The following is a 16656-nucleotide window of genomic DNA, read 5'->3' on the forward strand; positions in this document are numbered from 1 at the left end:
TGCAAAACTAAAACTTATCATTTTTCATTTTTTTTTTGTTTGTTTGGTGTCTCTTTGTGTCCTGTTCATCCCACAAGGCATTTGACTTATTTACACACAAAAGAGCAAAAGTGAAATTAAATGAACCAGTAAGGACATTGGAGCAATGAAAAACTGGGAAGTAGAATTGTGATGAAGCCCGGAGATGTGTGAAGTTATCCAAAGGGCAAGTGTAAAGCGATGTGAGTATAGTGGGCACTTAGTTTGGGGGTTAATTTATTAATTCACTCATTTTATTCAACTCCATCTATGGAGCACCTACTATGTGCCAAGGACATAGTGGAGATACACATGATTCCTTCCCTCCCAGAATCCATGGTCTAGTAGGAGAGATGGAGGAATAAGCAAACATTTGCAGGAGGGTGATTATAGTCACACATTCAAAGATTGAGAATGGTAAAGGTGAGAGAGACCAACTAGGACTTAAGAAGAGGATATGGGATCAGTGTGACAGCCCATAGTACAGACACATCCAAGTGTTGGGAAGCTTGTGTGAAGGTCAGGGAATTGGAATAGTAGGGTGGTAGCTGTTCCAGGTGAAAGAAAAGCCAAAGGGTAGGGCTAACATGGAAAATATAGGCCAGAGAAGGAGAGGCGATAGGTTCCCAAGGTTGCCCATGTCAGGGCGTCTTGCTACTCTGCTGACACAAATTTCAGCCAGTGCTTGAATTCCTATTTATACTTAATTCTTTTATCTTTTTCTTCCAGCTGTTATGTGATAGGACAAAAAAGTTCAAATTCTGTTGTTTTGGTATAAATACTCCAACTAAAGTTATGCTATATTATACATTACAAGTTTTCAATTATCAAATATATAGAACAGTTATCCCAAGTAAATATACAACTGTATGAAATACAGTTGGGTTACACTGGAGGAGAGACTGGTTTGACCAATACCAGTTGCCCTAGAAGTGGCGATGTTTATGGAGGTGGAGAAGAATTCCTGTATGACTAATAAATCCTTCTCATTGTGGTGTACGCGTACATCCTCAGAATGACTCTTCTGACAGAGTTCAATTTTCCCTGAACACTAGTTTTGATCCTCTGAACAGATTTTGGGAAGCCAGCTCTCAACGGGTACACTGTGGCTAGGAATCCTTGGTAGGGCTTTTACCACCAAGACCTGTCCAGAGTATCTCACACAAAATTTGTACAGGACATGGAATTTCTGGAACTTCTGCATAAGCAGAAAGTCCTCTGGCCTTCAAAGAAGTTAGGGATTCTGCAGCCTTAGAGACTGGGGTTTCAGTAGCTCCATCAGGATAAGACTGAAGAAGAGCCATGCAGAGGGGCCCCTAGGTGCTCCTTCCAGGAGCATTGTAAATACTTAAGCCTGTCTTTCCATCAAGAAGTCTGGCTTGTGATGCTTTTTCATATTGGGATCAAACTGGCCATGGATTTATACTTGAAAACCACATTTCAATTATATTTAGTAAAGATCTTTTAGGTAATTAGAAGTTATGTATACTTTTTCAAAAACTATCTCTGGTTTAGTTCCAGCATTATCAGTGTTCCAGAAATTTTTATAACTATCACTCTAATAGATATTATTCCAAAGGAGAACCACAGTGATAAAACAAATTCCACCTTAGTGAATTTGAATACAAATTTCCATCTTACTGAGATAGCAATAACCAAATTAATTTCCTAGAACCAGAATCCCCTACCGACCATCTCCTATTCTATGAAAAAAGTTAACTAAATTTAAAATAAAATTAAATTTAAAGGAAGGAGCTAAGCTATATCTATCTATCTATATCTCATAGCATGGATTTTACATATCTTTTCCCTTTGTCCTTGTAAAAAATGGAAACTGTTAGTATCAAAGTTATGGTTTAGAAAACACATTTATCAGTCTTAAATAATAGTTATAATAAGAATGTTAAGATGCTAGAGAACCACACTTAGTAGCTTTCTTGGAAGCAGGCCATCCTATTCAAATTTAGGGCATTAGGCAAATATAAGCTGCTTATTTTCTAGCTTTCAGTCTCTGAGGTTATTTTTTCAGTTCATAGAATCATAGAATTTTAATGTTGGAAGGGACTATGGAAGTTATCTAGTCCTACTTCCTTATTTTACACATAAGAAAATTGAGATCATTCTTTTCTCGGGGAGCCAGCCAAAATTAAAAGTATAACTCAATGCAATACTTCTATTTATATATTTAGGCTTCTAAGATACCTGTTGCTACAAATGAAATTCCACTTCAAAAGTCACTGAAATTTCTATTCTTATAATAAAACTGCATCGTGTCCTTAGATAACATCGCCACAAGAGAACTCAAACTTGTTTCTAAGAATCTAACTCATGCTAAGTGAGAAATGATAGTGCCAGAATCAATCAGACTCTAAGCATCTCTAAAGCGAGGCTTGTATCTTACTTGGCTTCATAGTCCTAACTACGAGCAGAGTACCTATCACACAGCAGGTGCTTTCTTTTAATATGTTCATTGGTTGAATGAATGAATGATTGCTCTAAATATTAGTGTAGCAAAGTGAACACAAGGAGAAGAAAACCATGAAAATCCTTCCCGGGCTAGTTTGCCTGACTCAGCTGCACTTCGGAGTGTTTATCAGCACTTGGATTCACAGTGGTTTGTCATCACAGGATTTTACCTGAAGTTCTTACAAGAATAGGTACCACCCTTACAGGTTTCTATTCTTAATGCTCTAAAAGTGTATTGGAAACAGTCCAATGGCAGCATGACTGAAAGCAAACCTGCCATTAACTAAAGACATTTCAAACCTACATAACCATTTACACAGCCCTCGTTCTCTTTCCACTTTAATTTAAGCTTATTTCACCACAGAATCATACGGTTATTTAAACTAAATGTTGCTGTTTGGAATCCAAACAAGCATGAAGACTTGCTCTATCCCCACGTGCTCCCAGTCTTTCCTTAATTTTCTTAGGTCAAATGAAGCTATAGAAATTTGAACATCTTACCGTCCAGATGGTCCACGTAACAATACACATCATAAGTTTCATGAGTAGCACGGAGCCCATAGGTCCTGACTCCTTCCTTCCCCATCTTATCTCCATAACAGCCTTCTCGGGGAGCCCGGATGGGATACCTGGGGAAATAAAGGACTAGTAGGTAGCACTTTATTCTCTCTCCAAATAGATGAATTAAACCTGGTGGCCCCCAGACCGCTCACCTAACACTCTGATCAGACAGCCAGCCTGCGTCACATTGTTCAAATCCATCTTCATAGGCGGCATATAGCTGCTCTGGGGTTGCTATGACAGCCCCAACATCCAAACAAGCCTTCCGTGCCATCTCAAAATTCAGAGTGTACCTGCTGGTCGCTGCCCTGTAGTGAAACACAACCCCTGCAAAGATAGCAGCAAACAATTATGGGCAAGTTCAAGTCTCCCACCATACTGTGTAGTTTCTCATTGGAGTAGTTCGTCAAATTACTTGCTAACTCGGTAATAACATCATGATACTTCTTTATGTTTACTTTATTTTACGTAGCATTATGCAAAATTATGGTGATCTGAGGAGCCCCAGAAATGTTGTTCACTTAGGTGTCCTATTCTGCTCCATTAGAGAGTTTCAAGAATTTTCTGTTCCCATGTAAACAATCTAAAAAAAAAAGATTTAAGCCACTAAATCCCAAATGGTGACTAGTTGTCCTAACTGCAGGTAGTATTCAGGCTATTATGGGAACCTTGGACAATTAAATGGGGTGGGTGCTGCAAGAGATACAAAGAGTTAAGGGGGCCACAAAATCAACTTCTCCTACTTCATGTTTTTACTCAGGGCCAACTCAATAGAAGCACATGGAGCCTTCACCAGTACCACTTCCTACAAACATGAAACATTGTAATATTTACTTCCAGAGACAATATACTAAAATGGAAAAGATGCTGGACTAGGTATGAGTGAGAAGGCCTGTTCCAATCCCTAATTTGCTCCTTAATCATATATAAGTCTTAATTTTCCCCTTCATAAAGTATAACTAATATTGCTTAGGTTATTTGATTGATAGGAAGGTCAAATTAGATAAAGAATTTTCAAATGTCGGATAGACTGCTGTGATAAAAGTTTACCATATTCATAATTTAGGGTCTCCGCTTTGACAGGTAAGATGTATGATTTTTATCCCAAAGGAGGCCTGAAATAAAATTCTCCAGACTCCCATAGGCAGAAGCCAGGCATCCTGATATGTGCCTCAAATTCCACTTCGTTGTATTTTAGGAGTAACATAAACTAGTGGTTCTTGAACTGTGTTTCAGGGCTAAAGAACTGTCAAAGGCCTGAAGAAAGAGCAGCTGAGGGGGTGGAGCTTTGGTCCTCTTCTCCTACTTCAGCAAGAGCATCTCCATTTTTAACTGGAGTAAATATGGTGACTCGTTTTCATAAAAGAGCAAAGTGAGTCAAGCAAATGTGCCTAGGAAGTCACTGGAAAATAGAAATTGGGGTAATTGGGTCTTATGGATGAGATTTTATTGAGTCATATCATTTAAGACCACTGTTTTGTTAGGCAGAATTAATTTTGGTTTCCAAGATATCTTCCACTCTCCTTTTATTCCTAGTAATTTCCTGGAGTTGACAACAAGTCTCTCTCTCTCTCTCTCTCTCTCTCTCTCTCTCTCTCTCTCTCTCTCTCTCTTACAGCCTGACTTCTAGCTATAAGACTGTCTCCCACATGCCTATCCTTAGATTGTCTCTCTCTTCCAAAACAGGTATGTGCCAATAAAGTATCTACAGGGAACAGACTAGCCATGTCATAAATAAGCACCTCTGATCAGTGTCAATACAGAAAGATCTGCAGAGGCATCAAGTAGATGCATTGACAACTAACATTCATTTTCCCATTTCTGACATTGCAGAGAAAAAACTGATCAAATGCGTTTCATAAAATCTGTAGCTTTGTAGAATGACTCTAAAAGTACCAGGAAGTATATATGGTGCTATCTAGTAAGTATGAAAGATAGTTTATAATGATCTCTAAGGCTTAAGCCAGACTTTGAATGGTTTTAAATTAGTCTTATGTTGATCAAAGCTTCAAATAGCCTTCTTGGTAATTAAAAATCTTCCATGTGCCCTGAAGATTGGCAGTAAGGGGGCACAAAGGGGCCTCCTTGGGAATACCAGGCTGTATAAGTATCTGCAATTGCTGGGATAATTTGAAGACCTCATGGGGCTAAGGAGATTAAGTGGAGGATTTTCATTGTTTCAAAGGGGGCAAGGGGCAAATCCACTGCTAATTCTTTAATGATGAAAATTGTAAGAAGTTGTAAACTTCTTGTGGGATTTTAAAAACATATATGTATATATAAATTTATATGCAATGTGTATCTAACACCATATATATATATATATATATATATATATATATATATATATATAGTGTATGTTACATTATACAAAAAGAGGAAGAGAGAGATCAGTAGAAAAAACAATACTAGACAAACCAAAGTAAATGATAAAAAGGTTAAAAGAGCAAAGAGCCCAGGGTGTTTAGTGGATGCCTGGAAAACATAAAAATAGATTTATAGAAGGGAGCAATAGAATCTGAATGGAAAAGGATGTTCAGAAAATTAATCTGTCACATCTGAAATTCAAAATATTTCCTTTTGGCTACACAAGAAAGAGTTTTAATAAAACCCTTTGTATATATTTCTGAAAGGTAAATATTTTATAGGGAAGTGGAGGGTTGGAAGAAAAATCTGTTCCATCATGTCTGGGTATTAGAATTTTGCTTAATAACTTGCCAAAATATTTTTCTTCCAAGAGCTATGGCATTATGTGTGTACCCAATTAAAGCAATTTTTCTTTGCTTTGTCTCCTAACTTAAATTCAAATGACATACAAACCACCGCTCAACGTGGGCTAAAACTAAAATGTCTCATTGCAAGACAGTGGACAACAACCAGTGCATTGACCTTAAAAAAAATTCACTGAGTTCTTGTTTTGATCCAATTCAAATGTTTATTGAGTCCTAGCTTTTTCAAAGCACTGTGATATATACCATGGTACTTATTAGGTGCCTTATTTCTTCAATGTAAGTTAAGATATAATTTATATTTCTTAAAAGCAAATTCAAAGATTTTAATAATCATGCTAGGAGAGTGCGAAAAAGAAGGAAAGGGGTTTTTTCCTGTGTGTGTGTATGTATATATCTATATGTGTGTATGTGTATGCATGTATATGCACATATACACATATGTTAAAATTAAAACAAAATGTAGAACAGCCTTTACAGTATTAAAAAATAACCACTGATAGGTCTCAATAATGAAGTAATGATTCTTGAGCTATAAACCATGTCTTGAGGTATTCATTATATCTAGTATAAAGTCACCTTCCTTGATTCCTGAACAAATAACAGTTCATTTTTGGTGAAAGACATAGACTGTTGTGTTGATTAATGTTTTTCCCCTTGTCCAAATCCTGAGCAATGGCTACTTTTGAATATTGTTTCACCACATTTCTGAACCAGGTATCGTGTTATACTACCTTCTTCTAGATTCCCAAAGCCTTACCCTCCACAGCCAAAGACACTGTGTCCTGTGTGTCTTCAATCCCATACATGGCGTCGCAGCGGTAGAGGCCTGCATCACTGGCCAGCAGTTTGACCATGGTGAGTGAGGCATCGCCCACGTCCTCGGGATGTGTAGGCACCGACACTCTCCCTTTGTAGCCCTGACCAATCTTGATATTCCCATTTTGGGCCACGAGAACAGTAGTCTCCTTTAAATCTTTTCCATTCTTGTCCAATTCAATCTTAGACCATTTGATTCGGAGAAATTCGCTGGTGGTGTTGTAAGTGGGTGGTAAGGTAGGCATGGTTGAAAAATGACAAGGTAGGTTGACTTTTCCAGAGAGGGAGCCCTTAACAGGTGGGCTTTTTTCCACTTTGACTAGAGGAAAGAGAAAATACTAAATTAACAAACTGAGTCTATTAAATATGTGAATGGATAAGAACCATTACAGGGGGTTGCTTATATCCTCAATATGTGAAATAATTAGAATGATTTTATATACAGAGAATAGTACACAATTTCAGTAATGTTTTATAACAAAGACAGGGATTAATAATGCTTAATTTTTTATGTGCTAAAAATATGGCATTCATTTTAAAGTATTTGTAACTTAGTGTTAAACATGAACAAAATAAGTGATAAAATAAGGCAAGTGTAGGAAGACAAGCAATCAAGTGCAAGAGAAGACTAGACTTAAGCAATGCAGGTTTAAAAGACTGGACCAATGTTAGGAAGAATAGTTTAAAAACAAATTTAAGTCTACAGGTCAGGAGAAGAAAAATGATTAAGATAACTGCCACATTACCTTAGAGGAAATGAAAACAACTCAAAGGGGAAGTGAAAATTTTAAAACATACTTCAGTAGACTGGAACAGGGGGAAACCCAGCACTTGAAGAATGCTCTTTGGTTCAATGTTTGAACCAAAGACTTTCATTGTAATGAGAAATCCAGCTGCAATCACTTTGCAGTGAAACATTACCTCTAGATTATATCCTGGGGGTGGGTGGGGGTGGGGAGGGGGAGTTAGCATCTGTTCACCTAACCTTCTAAAGTATTAATCTACAGAATGCCTTTCTGTTAAAGCCCTTAAACTTTTAATGAGAAAGAACACATTGACCACAATTTAATACTATTACATGCAAAAAACCCACATTCTTTCACCACTTCTAGGAATCTATACCTCTCCTCTCCCTTTTTCCCCCATCTTCCAGTCTCTACTAGTTGGGTAGACAATGTGTTGGTAATAAGAATAGAATTTATCATTAATGCACAAGGAACTCCCAGTTCATGCAAATATGATGAATAGTAATAGTAGCCTCTAGGTGGAGTGAAATAATGTTAATCAACAAAATGATATGTATCTAATACTTGGTGTATTGGTGCTTAAAGGCATTAGTAACACACATCTCAAAATGGACATGCATTAGAAATGATACAGATGCTAAGGAATGAAACTTAACTTCAAAAAGATTAGATCCCATTAGGGAGATGAAGACAACAAAAAGATATTTTGTACTTTTTTGCCAAGAAACGGGGTCCTGAGAAGGGAAGGGGTGAAAATTTTATGAACTAAAATCTCCTAATTTATATTCATCATATGTTCTAGGAAATCCCATCTTCCTTCCTGAAGAATTATAGATCATTAACTTCACAAATAAAAGATTGCTTTTTAAATGGAGAATAAACATCTTTACCATCAACATCAATTATGATATAAATTATAAGACCCTTGGGCTTCCCAGGTGGCGCGGTGGTTGAGAGTCCGCCTGCCGATGCAGGGGACACGGGTTCGTGCCCCGGTCCGGGAAGATCCCACATGCTGCGGAGTGGCTGGGCCCGTGAGCCATGGCTGCTGAGCCTGTGCATCCGGAGCCTGTGCTCCGCAATGGGAGAGGCCACAACAGTGAGAGGCCCGCGTACAGGTAAAACAACAACAACAACAACAAATTATAAGACCCTTTATGATTTCCTTTAAAATGAGTTTAAGACAAGTGACTTTCAATTCCTTAATATTTATTACTAAGTTACAGTTCTTTTCACAATTTTAGAGGTATAGGGGCAGATATGAGATTCACATCTATCTATCTGATTGGGAGGTTTCTGACACTTAGAGCATTACTCAATAACTGTGCTGTAATGAAAAAATATATTAGAACAAACTTACACCAACAGGCGATTTCCCAAGGGTTATTTATTGTTCTGGGTGTTTACAGATACAAGAAAATTAAAAGCTTCAGTTGGATGTAAATAAATATTCATGTAGAATCCAGTCTTAACAGGATGAACAAGAAGCTGTGTGGCCAAGTCTTTTGTGCATGAAACCTTGGGTCGTAAGGCACTGGGGGGTAACAAGAACTAAGTTTACCAAATCTAAATATTTTAAGAGAGAAATTTAGTAGTTCAGAGGATAATGTTTACTGACTATGCATGCTAAAAAACAAAACAAAACAAAACAAAAAACCCTGCTACCTGCAAGAACTTGTCTGAAACTCTGATAATGCAAGAAATAAAAATGAATGCTAACAAAAATTCACTATTCCTAGAGAGATTGGTTCAAGATGGCGGAGTAGAAGGACGTGCTCTCACTCCCTCTTACAAGAACACCAGAATCACAACTAACTGCTGAACAATTATCGACAGGAAGATACTGGAACTCACCAAAAAATATACCCACTCCAAAGACAAAGGAGAAGACACAATGAGACGGTAGGAGGGGAGCAATCACGATAAAATCAAATTCCATAACTGCTGGGTGGGTGACTCATAAACTGGAGAACACTTATACCACAGAAGTCCACCCACTGGAGTGAAGGTTCTGAGCCCCACGTCAGGCTTCCCAATCTGGGAATCCAGCAACGGCAGGAGGAATTCTTAGAGAATCAGACTTTGAAGGCTAGTGGGATTTGATTGCAGGACTTTGACAGGACTGGGGGAAACAGAGACTCCACTATTGGAGGGCACACACAAAGTAGTGTGTTCACTGGGACCCAGGGGAAGGAGCAGTGACCCCATAGGAGTCTGAACCAGACGTACCTGCTAGTGTTGGAGGGTCTCCAGCAGAGGCAGGGGGGTGGCTGTGGCTCACTGTGGGGACAAGGACACTGACAGCAGAAGTTCTGGGAAGTACTCCTTGGCGTGAGCCCTCCCAGAGTCCACCATTAGCCCCACCAAAGAGCCTGGGTAGGATCCAGTGTTAGGTTGCCTCAGGCCAAACAACCAACAGGGAGGGAGCCAGGCCTTACCCATCAGCAGACGAGTGGATTAAAGCTTTACTGAGCTCTGCCCACCAGAGCAACAGCCAGCTCTACCCACAACCAGTCCCTCCCATCAGGAAACTTGCACAAGCCTCTTAGATAGCTTCATCCACCAGAGGGCAGACAGCAGAAGCAAGAAGAACTACAATCCTGCAGACTGTGGAACAAAAACCACATTCACAGAAGGACAGACAAGATGAAAAGGCAGAGGGCTACGTACTGGATGAAGGAAAAAGATAAACCCAAGAAAAACAACTAAATGAAGTGGAGATGGGCAACCTTCCAGAAAAAGAATTCAGAATAACGATAGTGAAGATGATCCAGGACCTCAGAAAAAGAATGTAGGCAAAGATCGAGAAGATGCAAGAAATGTTTAAAAAAGATCTGAAGAATTAAAGAAGACACGAACAGAGATGAACAACACAACTGAAATGAAAAATACAATACAAGGAATCAATAGCAGAATAACTAAGGCAGAAGAACGGATAAGTGACCTGGAAGACAGAATGGTGGAATCCACTGCTGCGGGACAGATTAAAGAAAAAAAAAATGAAAAGAAATGGAGACAGCCTAAGAGACCTCTGGGACAACATTAAACACAACAACATTCTCATTATAGGGGTCCCAGAAGGAGTAGAGAGAGAGAAAGGGCCCGAGAAAATATTTGAAGAGATTATAGTCAAAAACTTCCCTAACATGGAAAAGGAAATAGCCACCCAAGTCCAGGAAGTGCAGAGAGTCCCATACAGGATAAACCCAAGGAGAAACATGCTGAGACACATAGTAATCAAATTGGCAAATATTAAAGACAAAGAAAAATTATTGAAAGCAGCAAGGGAAAAATGACAAATAACGTACAAGGGAACTCCCATAAGGTTAACAGCTGATTTCTCTGCAGAAACTCTACAAGCAGGAAGGGAGTGGCATGATATACCTAGAGTAATGAAAGGGAAGCACCTACAAACAAGATTACTCTAGCCGGCAAGGATCTCATTCAGATTCAATGGAGAAATCAAAAGCTTTACAGACAAGCAAAACCTAAGAGAATTCAGCACCACCAAACCAGCTCTACAACAAATGCTAAAGGAACTTCTCTAAGTGGGTAACACAAGAGAAGAAAAGAACCTACAAAAACAAACCCAAAACAATTAAGAAAAAGGTAATAAGAACATACATATCGATAATTACCTTTAACGTGAATGGATTAAATGCTCCAACCAAAAGACACAGGCTTGCTGAATGGATACAAAAACAAGACCCATACATATGCTGTCTACAAGAGACCCATTTCAGACCTAGGGACACATACAGACTGAAAGTGAGGGGATGGAAAAAGATATTCCATGCAAATGGAAACCAAAAGAAAGCTGGAGTAGCAATGCTCATATCCAATAAAATAGACTTTAAAATAAAGAATGTTACAAGAGACAAGGAAGGACACTACATAATGATCAAGGGATCAATCCAAGAAGAAGATACAACAATTATAAATATACATGCACATAACATAGGAGCACCTCAATACATAAGGCAACTGCTAACAGCTCTAAAAGAGGAAATTGGCAGTAACACAATAATAGTGGGGGACTTTAACACCTCACTTACACCAATGGACAGATCATCCAAACAGAAAATTAATCAGGAAACACAAGCTTTAAATGACACAATAGGCCAGATAGATTTAATTGATATTTATATGACATTCCATCCAAAAAAAGCAGTTTACACTTTCTTCTCAAGTGCACATGGAACATTCTCCAGGATAGATCACATCTTGGGTCACAAATCAAGCCTCAGTAAATTTAAGAAAATTGAAATCATATCAAGCATCTTTTCTGACCACAACACTATGAGAAGAGAAATGAATTACAGGGAAAAAACCGTAAAAAGACACAAACACATGGAGAGTAAACAATACGTTACTAAATAACCAAGAGATCACTTAAGAAATCAAAGAGGAAATCAGAAAATACCTAGAGACAAATGACAATGAAAACACGACAACCTAAAATGTATGGGATGCAGCAAAAGCAGTTCTAAGAGGGAAGTGTATAGCTATACAAGCCTACCTCAAGAAAGAAGAAAAATCCCAAATAAACAATCTAACCTTACACCTAAAAGAAGTAGAGAAAGAAGAACAAACAAAACCTGAAGTTAGCAGAAGGAAAGAAATCATAAAGATCAGAGCAGAAATAAATGAAATAGAAACAAAGAAAACAATAGCAAAGATCAATAAACTAAAAGCTGGTTATTTGAGAAGATAAACAAAATTGATAAACCTTTACCCAGACTCATCAAGAAAAAGAGGGAGAGGACTCAAATCAATAAAATTAGAAATGAAAAAGAAGAAGTTACAACAGACACCACAGAAATACAAAGCATCCTAAGAGACTACTACAAGCAACTCTATGCCAACAAAATGGACAACCTGGAAGAAATGGACAAATTCTTAGAAAGGTATAACTTTCCACGACTGAACCAGGAAGAAATAGAAAATATGAACAGACCAATCACAAGTAATGAAATTGAAACTGTGGTTAAAAATCTTCCAACAAACAAAAGTCCAGGACCAGATGGCTTCACAGGTGAATTCTATCAAACATTTAGAGAAAAGCTAACACCCATCCTTCTCAAACTCTTCCAAAAAATTGCAGAGGAAGGAACACTCCCAAACTCATTCTATGAGGCCACCATCATCCTGATATCAAAACCAGACAAAGATACTACAAAAAAAGAAAATTACAGACCAATATCATTGATGAATATAGATGCAAAAATCCTCAACAAAATACTAGCAAACAAAATCCAACAACACATTAAAAGGATCATACACCATGATCAATTGGGATTTATCCCAGGGATGCAAGGATTCTTCAATATATGCAAATCAATCAATGTGATACACCACATTAACAAATTGAAGAAGAAAAACCATATGATCATCTCAATAGATGCAGAAAAAGCTTTTGACAAAATTTAACACCCATTTATGATAAAAACTCTCCAGAAAGTGGGCACAGAGGGAACCTACCTCAACATAATAAAGGCCATATACAACAAACCCACAGCAAACATCATTCTCAATGGTGAAAAACTGAAAGCGTTTCCTCTAAGATCAGGAACAAGACAAGGATGTCCACTCTCTCCACTATTATTCAACATAGTTTTGGAAGTCCTAGTCATGGCAATCAGAGAAGAAGTAGAAATAAATGGAATACAAATTGGAAAAGAAGTAAAATTGTCATTGTTTGCAGATGACATGATATTATACGTAGAGAATCCTAAGAATGCCACCAGAAAACTACTAGAGCTAATCAATGAATTTGGTAAAGTTGCAGGATATAAAATTAATGCACAGAAATCTCTTGCATTCCTATACACTAATGATGAAAAATCTGAAAGAGAAATTAAGAAAACACTCCCATTTACCATTGCAACAAAAAGAATAAAATACCTAGGAATAAACCTACCTAGGGAGAGAAAAGACCTGTATGCAGAAAACTATAAGACACTGCTGAAAGAAATTAAAGATGATACCAACAGATGGAGAGATATTCCATGTTCTTGGATTGGAAGAATCAATATTGTGAAAATGACTATACTACCCAAAGCAAACTACAGATTCAATGCAATCCCTATTAAATTATCAATGGCATTTTTTACAGAACTAGAACAAAAAATCTTAAAATTTGTTTGGAGACACAAAAGACCCCAAATAGCCAAAGCAATCTTGAAGGAAAAAAACGGACCTGGAGGAATCAGACTCCTTGACCTCAGACTATACCACAAAGCTACAGTAATCAAGACAATATGGTACTGGCACAACAACAGAAATATAGATCAATGGAGCAGGATATAAAGCCCAGAGATAAACCCACACACCTGTGGTCAACTAATCTATGACAAAGGAGGCAGGGATATACAATGGAGAAAAGACAGCCTCTTCAATAAGTGGTGCTGGGAAAACTGGTCAGCAACATGTAAAAGAATGAAATCAGAACACTCCCTAACACCATACACAAAAATAAACTCAAAATGGATTAGAGATGTAAATGTAAGACCGGACACTATAAAACTCTTAGAGGAAAACATAGGAAGAACACTCTTTGACATAAATCTCAGCAAGATCTTTTTTGATCCCCCTCCTAGAGTAATGGAAATAAAAACAAAAATAAACAAATGGGACCTAATGAAACTTCAAAGCTTTTGCAAAGCAAAGGAAACTATAAACAAGATGAAAGGACAACCCTCAGAATGGGAGAAAATATTTGCCAACGAATCAACGGACAAAGGATTAATCTCCAAAATATATAAACAGCTCATGCAGCTCAATATTTAAAAGACAAAAAACACAATAAAAAAATGGGCAGAAGACCTAAATAGACATTTCTCCAAAGAGGACATACAGATGGCCAAGAGACACATGAAAAGCTGCTCAACATCACTAATTATTAGAGAAATGCAAATCAAAACTACACTGAGGTATCACTTCACACCAGTTAGAATGGGCATCATCAGAAAATCTACAAACAACAAATGCTGGAGAGGGTGTGGAGAAAAGGGAACCCTCTTGCACTGTTGGTGGGAATGTAAATTGATACAGCCACTATGGAGAACAGTATGGAGGTTCCTTAAAAAACTAAAAATAGAATTACTATATGACCCAAGAATCCCACTACTGGGCATATACCCAGAGAAAACCATAATTCAAAAAGACACATGCACTCCAATGTTCATTGCTGCGCTATTTACAATAGCCAGGTCATGGAAGCAACCTAAATGCCCATCAATGGACGGATGGATAAAGAAAATGTGGTACATATATGCAACAGAATATTACTCAGCCATAAAAAGGAATGAAACTGGGTCATTTGTAGAGACATGGATGGATCTAGAGACTGTCATACAGAGTGAAGTAAGTCAGAAAGAGAAAAACAAATACCGTATATTAACGCATATATGTGGAATCTAGAAAAATGGTACAGATGAACCAGTTTTCAAGGCAGAAATAGAGACACAGATATAGAGAACAAACATATGGACACCAAGGGGGGAAAGCAGTGGTGGGTGGGGGTGGTGGTGTGATTAATTGGGAGATTGGGATTGACATGTATACACTGATGTGTATAAAATTGATGACTAATAAGAACCTGCTGTATAAAAAAATAAATAAAATAAAATTCAAAAAAAATTGCTTTAAAAAAAATTCACTATTCCCACCAGATATTTTGTGGTCTAAATGATTACAGTAAGGGAGAAATCTCTGAACAATGAATGATCAGTTATGTTTCATTCTCTGCCAATAAATTCTGCAGAGCAAGGTTGATGCAAATTCTATCTACACAATTTGAACAAACACACACACAGACCTTGGCCAAATAATTGTCAGAGTGAGTATAGGGGAATTTATCACCCTCTCTAGTATTAATGTCACTCTCTTGTTCATTCATTTACTAATAACTGTGCATGGCTGCATTTATTAATATTAGAGGAATATCCAAATAACTGGGTCAATGCTAGATAATCAATATAAAGGGTATTTTTAAAGCAAAGAGTTCTTCATGCATTAAAATAAATCCAGAAACCAATAGATGGAGTGTTCATTAGTTATTGACCTTTTGCGTGCGTAGACATAAACAGAGAAAACCTTAAGATAAGAGTACTTGTGTTGACTCAACTAGTTACTGCTCTGTGATTCACTATGAACTTGGCAAGTCTGTTTCATATGGATCTTACATTTTCAGTTTTTACCCCTCTCATGAAAAAGTAAAAATTCTTCTGAAATTAGCCCCAAACTAATGACATCTCTTAACAGTGATTACAGATTTGCAAAGAACTTGATGCTTGGGATAAAGTACAATACAGTGGTTGAGAGCATGGACTGTGGAGCCAGACTGCCTGGGTTCACCTACAGGCTCAATCACTAAATTGATGTATAATCTTCTACATTAGCTATGTCTCTAAATCTTTTGGTATTACAGTTTCCTCATTTGTCAAATGGGGAGAATAAAAGCATGTGTCTCATCGGAGAGCTAAGATTAAAAAGGGATAACAAAGTAAAATACTTAGAACGAGGCGTAACGTAGAAATCACTCAATACTGTTAGCTATTATTACTATTTTAAAATACCATCAAGGAGCTATCCCATAAGTGTTTTTTTGTTTCCCTACTGTTTGCATGAGTTTTTTCTTTGTTTTAAGTGGAGGGTGAGTTGCCCTGTTCCTCAAGGTTCTCCCACTACTTTCTCTATAATTCCCTCCTATTACTTCCCACTCAAACCAACTCCTTTTCTCTATCTCCTCTCTATGTCTTCCCTCTTCACTGGATGCCATTGTCCTTTCCTCTCTGTGACCTTCAACCTTTACTTCCTGAAAATGCTAAAAAGGACAGCTCCTGGGCTCTTTGATTGGTGGACCTAGACTCTGAGGGCCATCCAGGTCATTCACTGTGGTATTCACACATTGTTTATTTATTCATTCACTTATTCACTCAACACATAAATTGATTAAGTGCTAGCAGTGCGTCAGGAACTCTGCTAGAAAATAAAAAACAGTTCTCTTGAAGCTACACTCCCCTTGGGAAGAAAAATGAAGCATAACTTATCATAGCGAGTGGTATGGGCTATAACAGATGTCACAGCACAGGGGACAATGGGAACATAGAGAAAGGGCTTTTAAATTGGCTGGAAAGGGGAATGAGAGCCATGTCCGAAGTCAGCTCATCCTTGATTCCTCTCTTGCCCTCACCACACCACATCCGATCCATTTGTTGGTCTGAATCCTCCATCTCCATGTTGGAGAGATGAGAATTCACTTCTCCAGCTCTTCTGCCACACCCCATTTCACATACAGGTGACCACAATAACCT

The 16656-nt window shown here is 37.8% G+C and overlaps 1 protein-coding gene across 6 annotated transcripts in view; it reads right to left on the minus strand.

Annotated features, from left to right (window-relative positions):
• VCAN (versican) overlaps window positions 1-16656 on the minus strand; it is a 114642-nt gene that overhangs the window by 83869 nt on the left and 14117 nt on the right. For all 6 annotated transcript variants that reach the window (XM_032625424.1, XM_032625426.1, XM_032625422.1 and 3 more), the window contains exons 3-5: window positions 6535-6912; window positions 3198-3372; window positions 2986-3113 (exon numbers count right to left, since the gene is read on the minus strand). In XM_032625424.1, the coding sequence (XP_032481315.1) occupies window positions 2986-3113; window positions 3198-3372; window positions 6535-6912 (681 nt within the window). The remainder of the gene's footprint in view (window positions 1-2985; window positions 3114-3197; window positions 3373-6534; window positions 6913-16656) is intronic.

The sequence above is a fragment of the Phocoena sinus genome, chromosome 3 (genome assembly GCF_008692025.1).
Source record: "Phocoena sinus isolate mPhoSin1 chromosome 3, mPhoSin1.pri, whole genome shotgun sequence".
NCBI classification, from domain to species: domain Eukaryota; kingdom Metazoa; phylum Chordata; class Mammalia; order Artiodactyla; family Phocoenidae; genus Phocoena; species Phocoena sinus.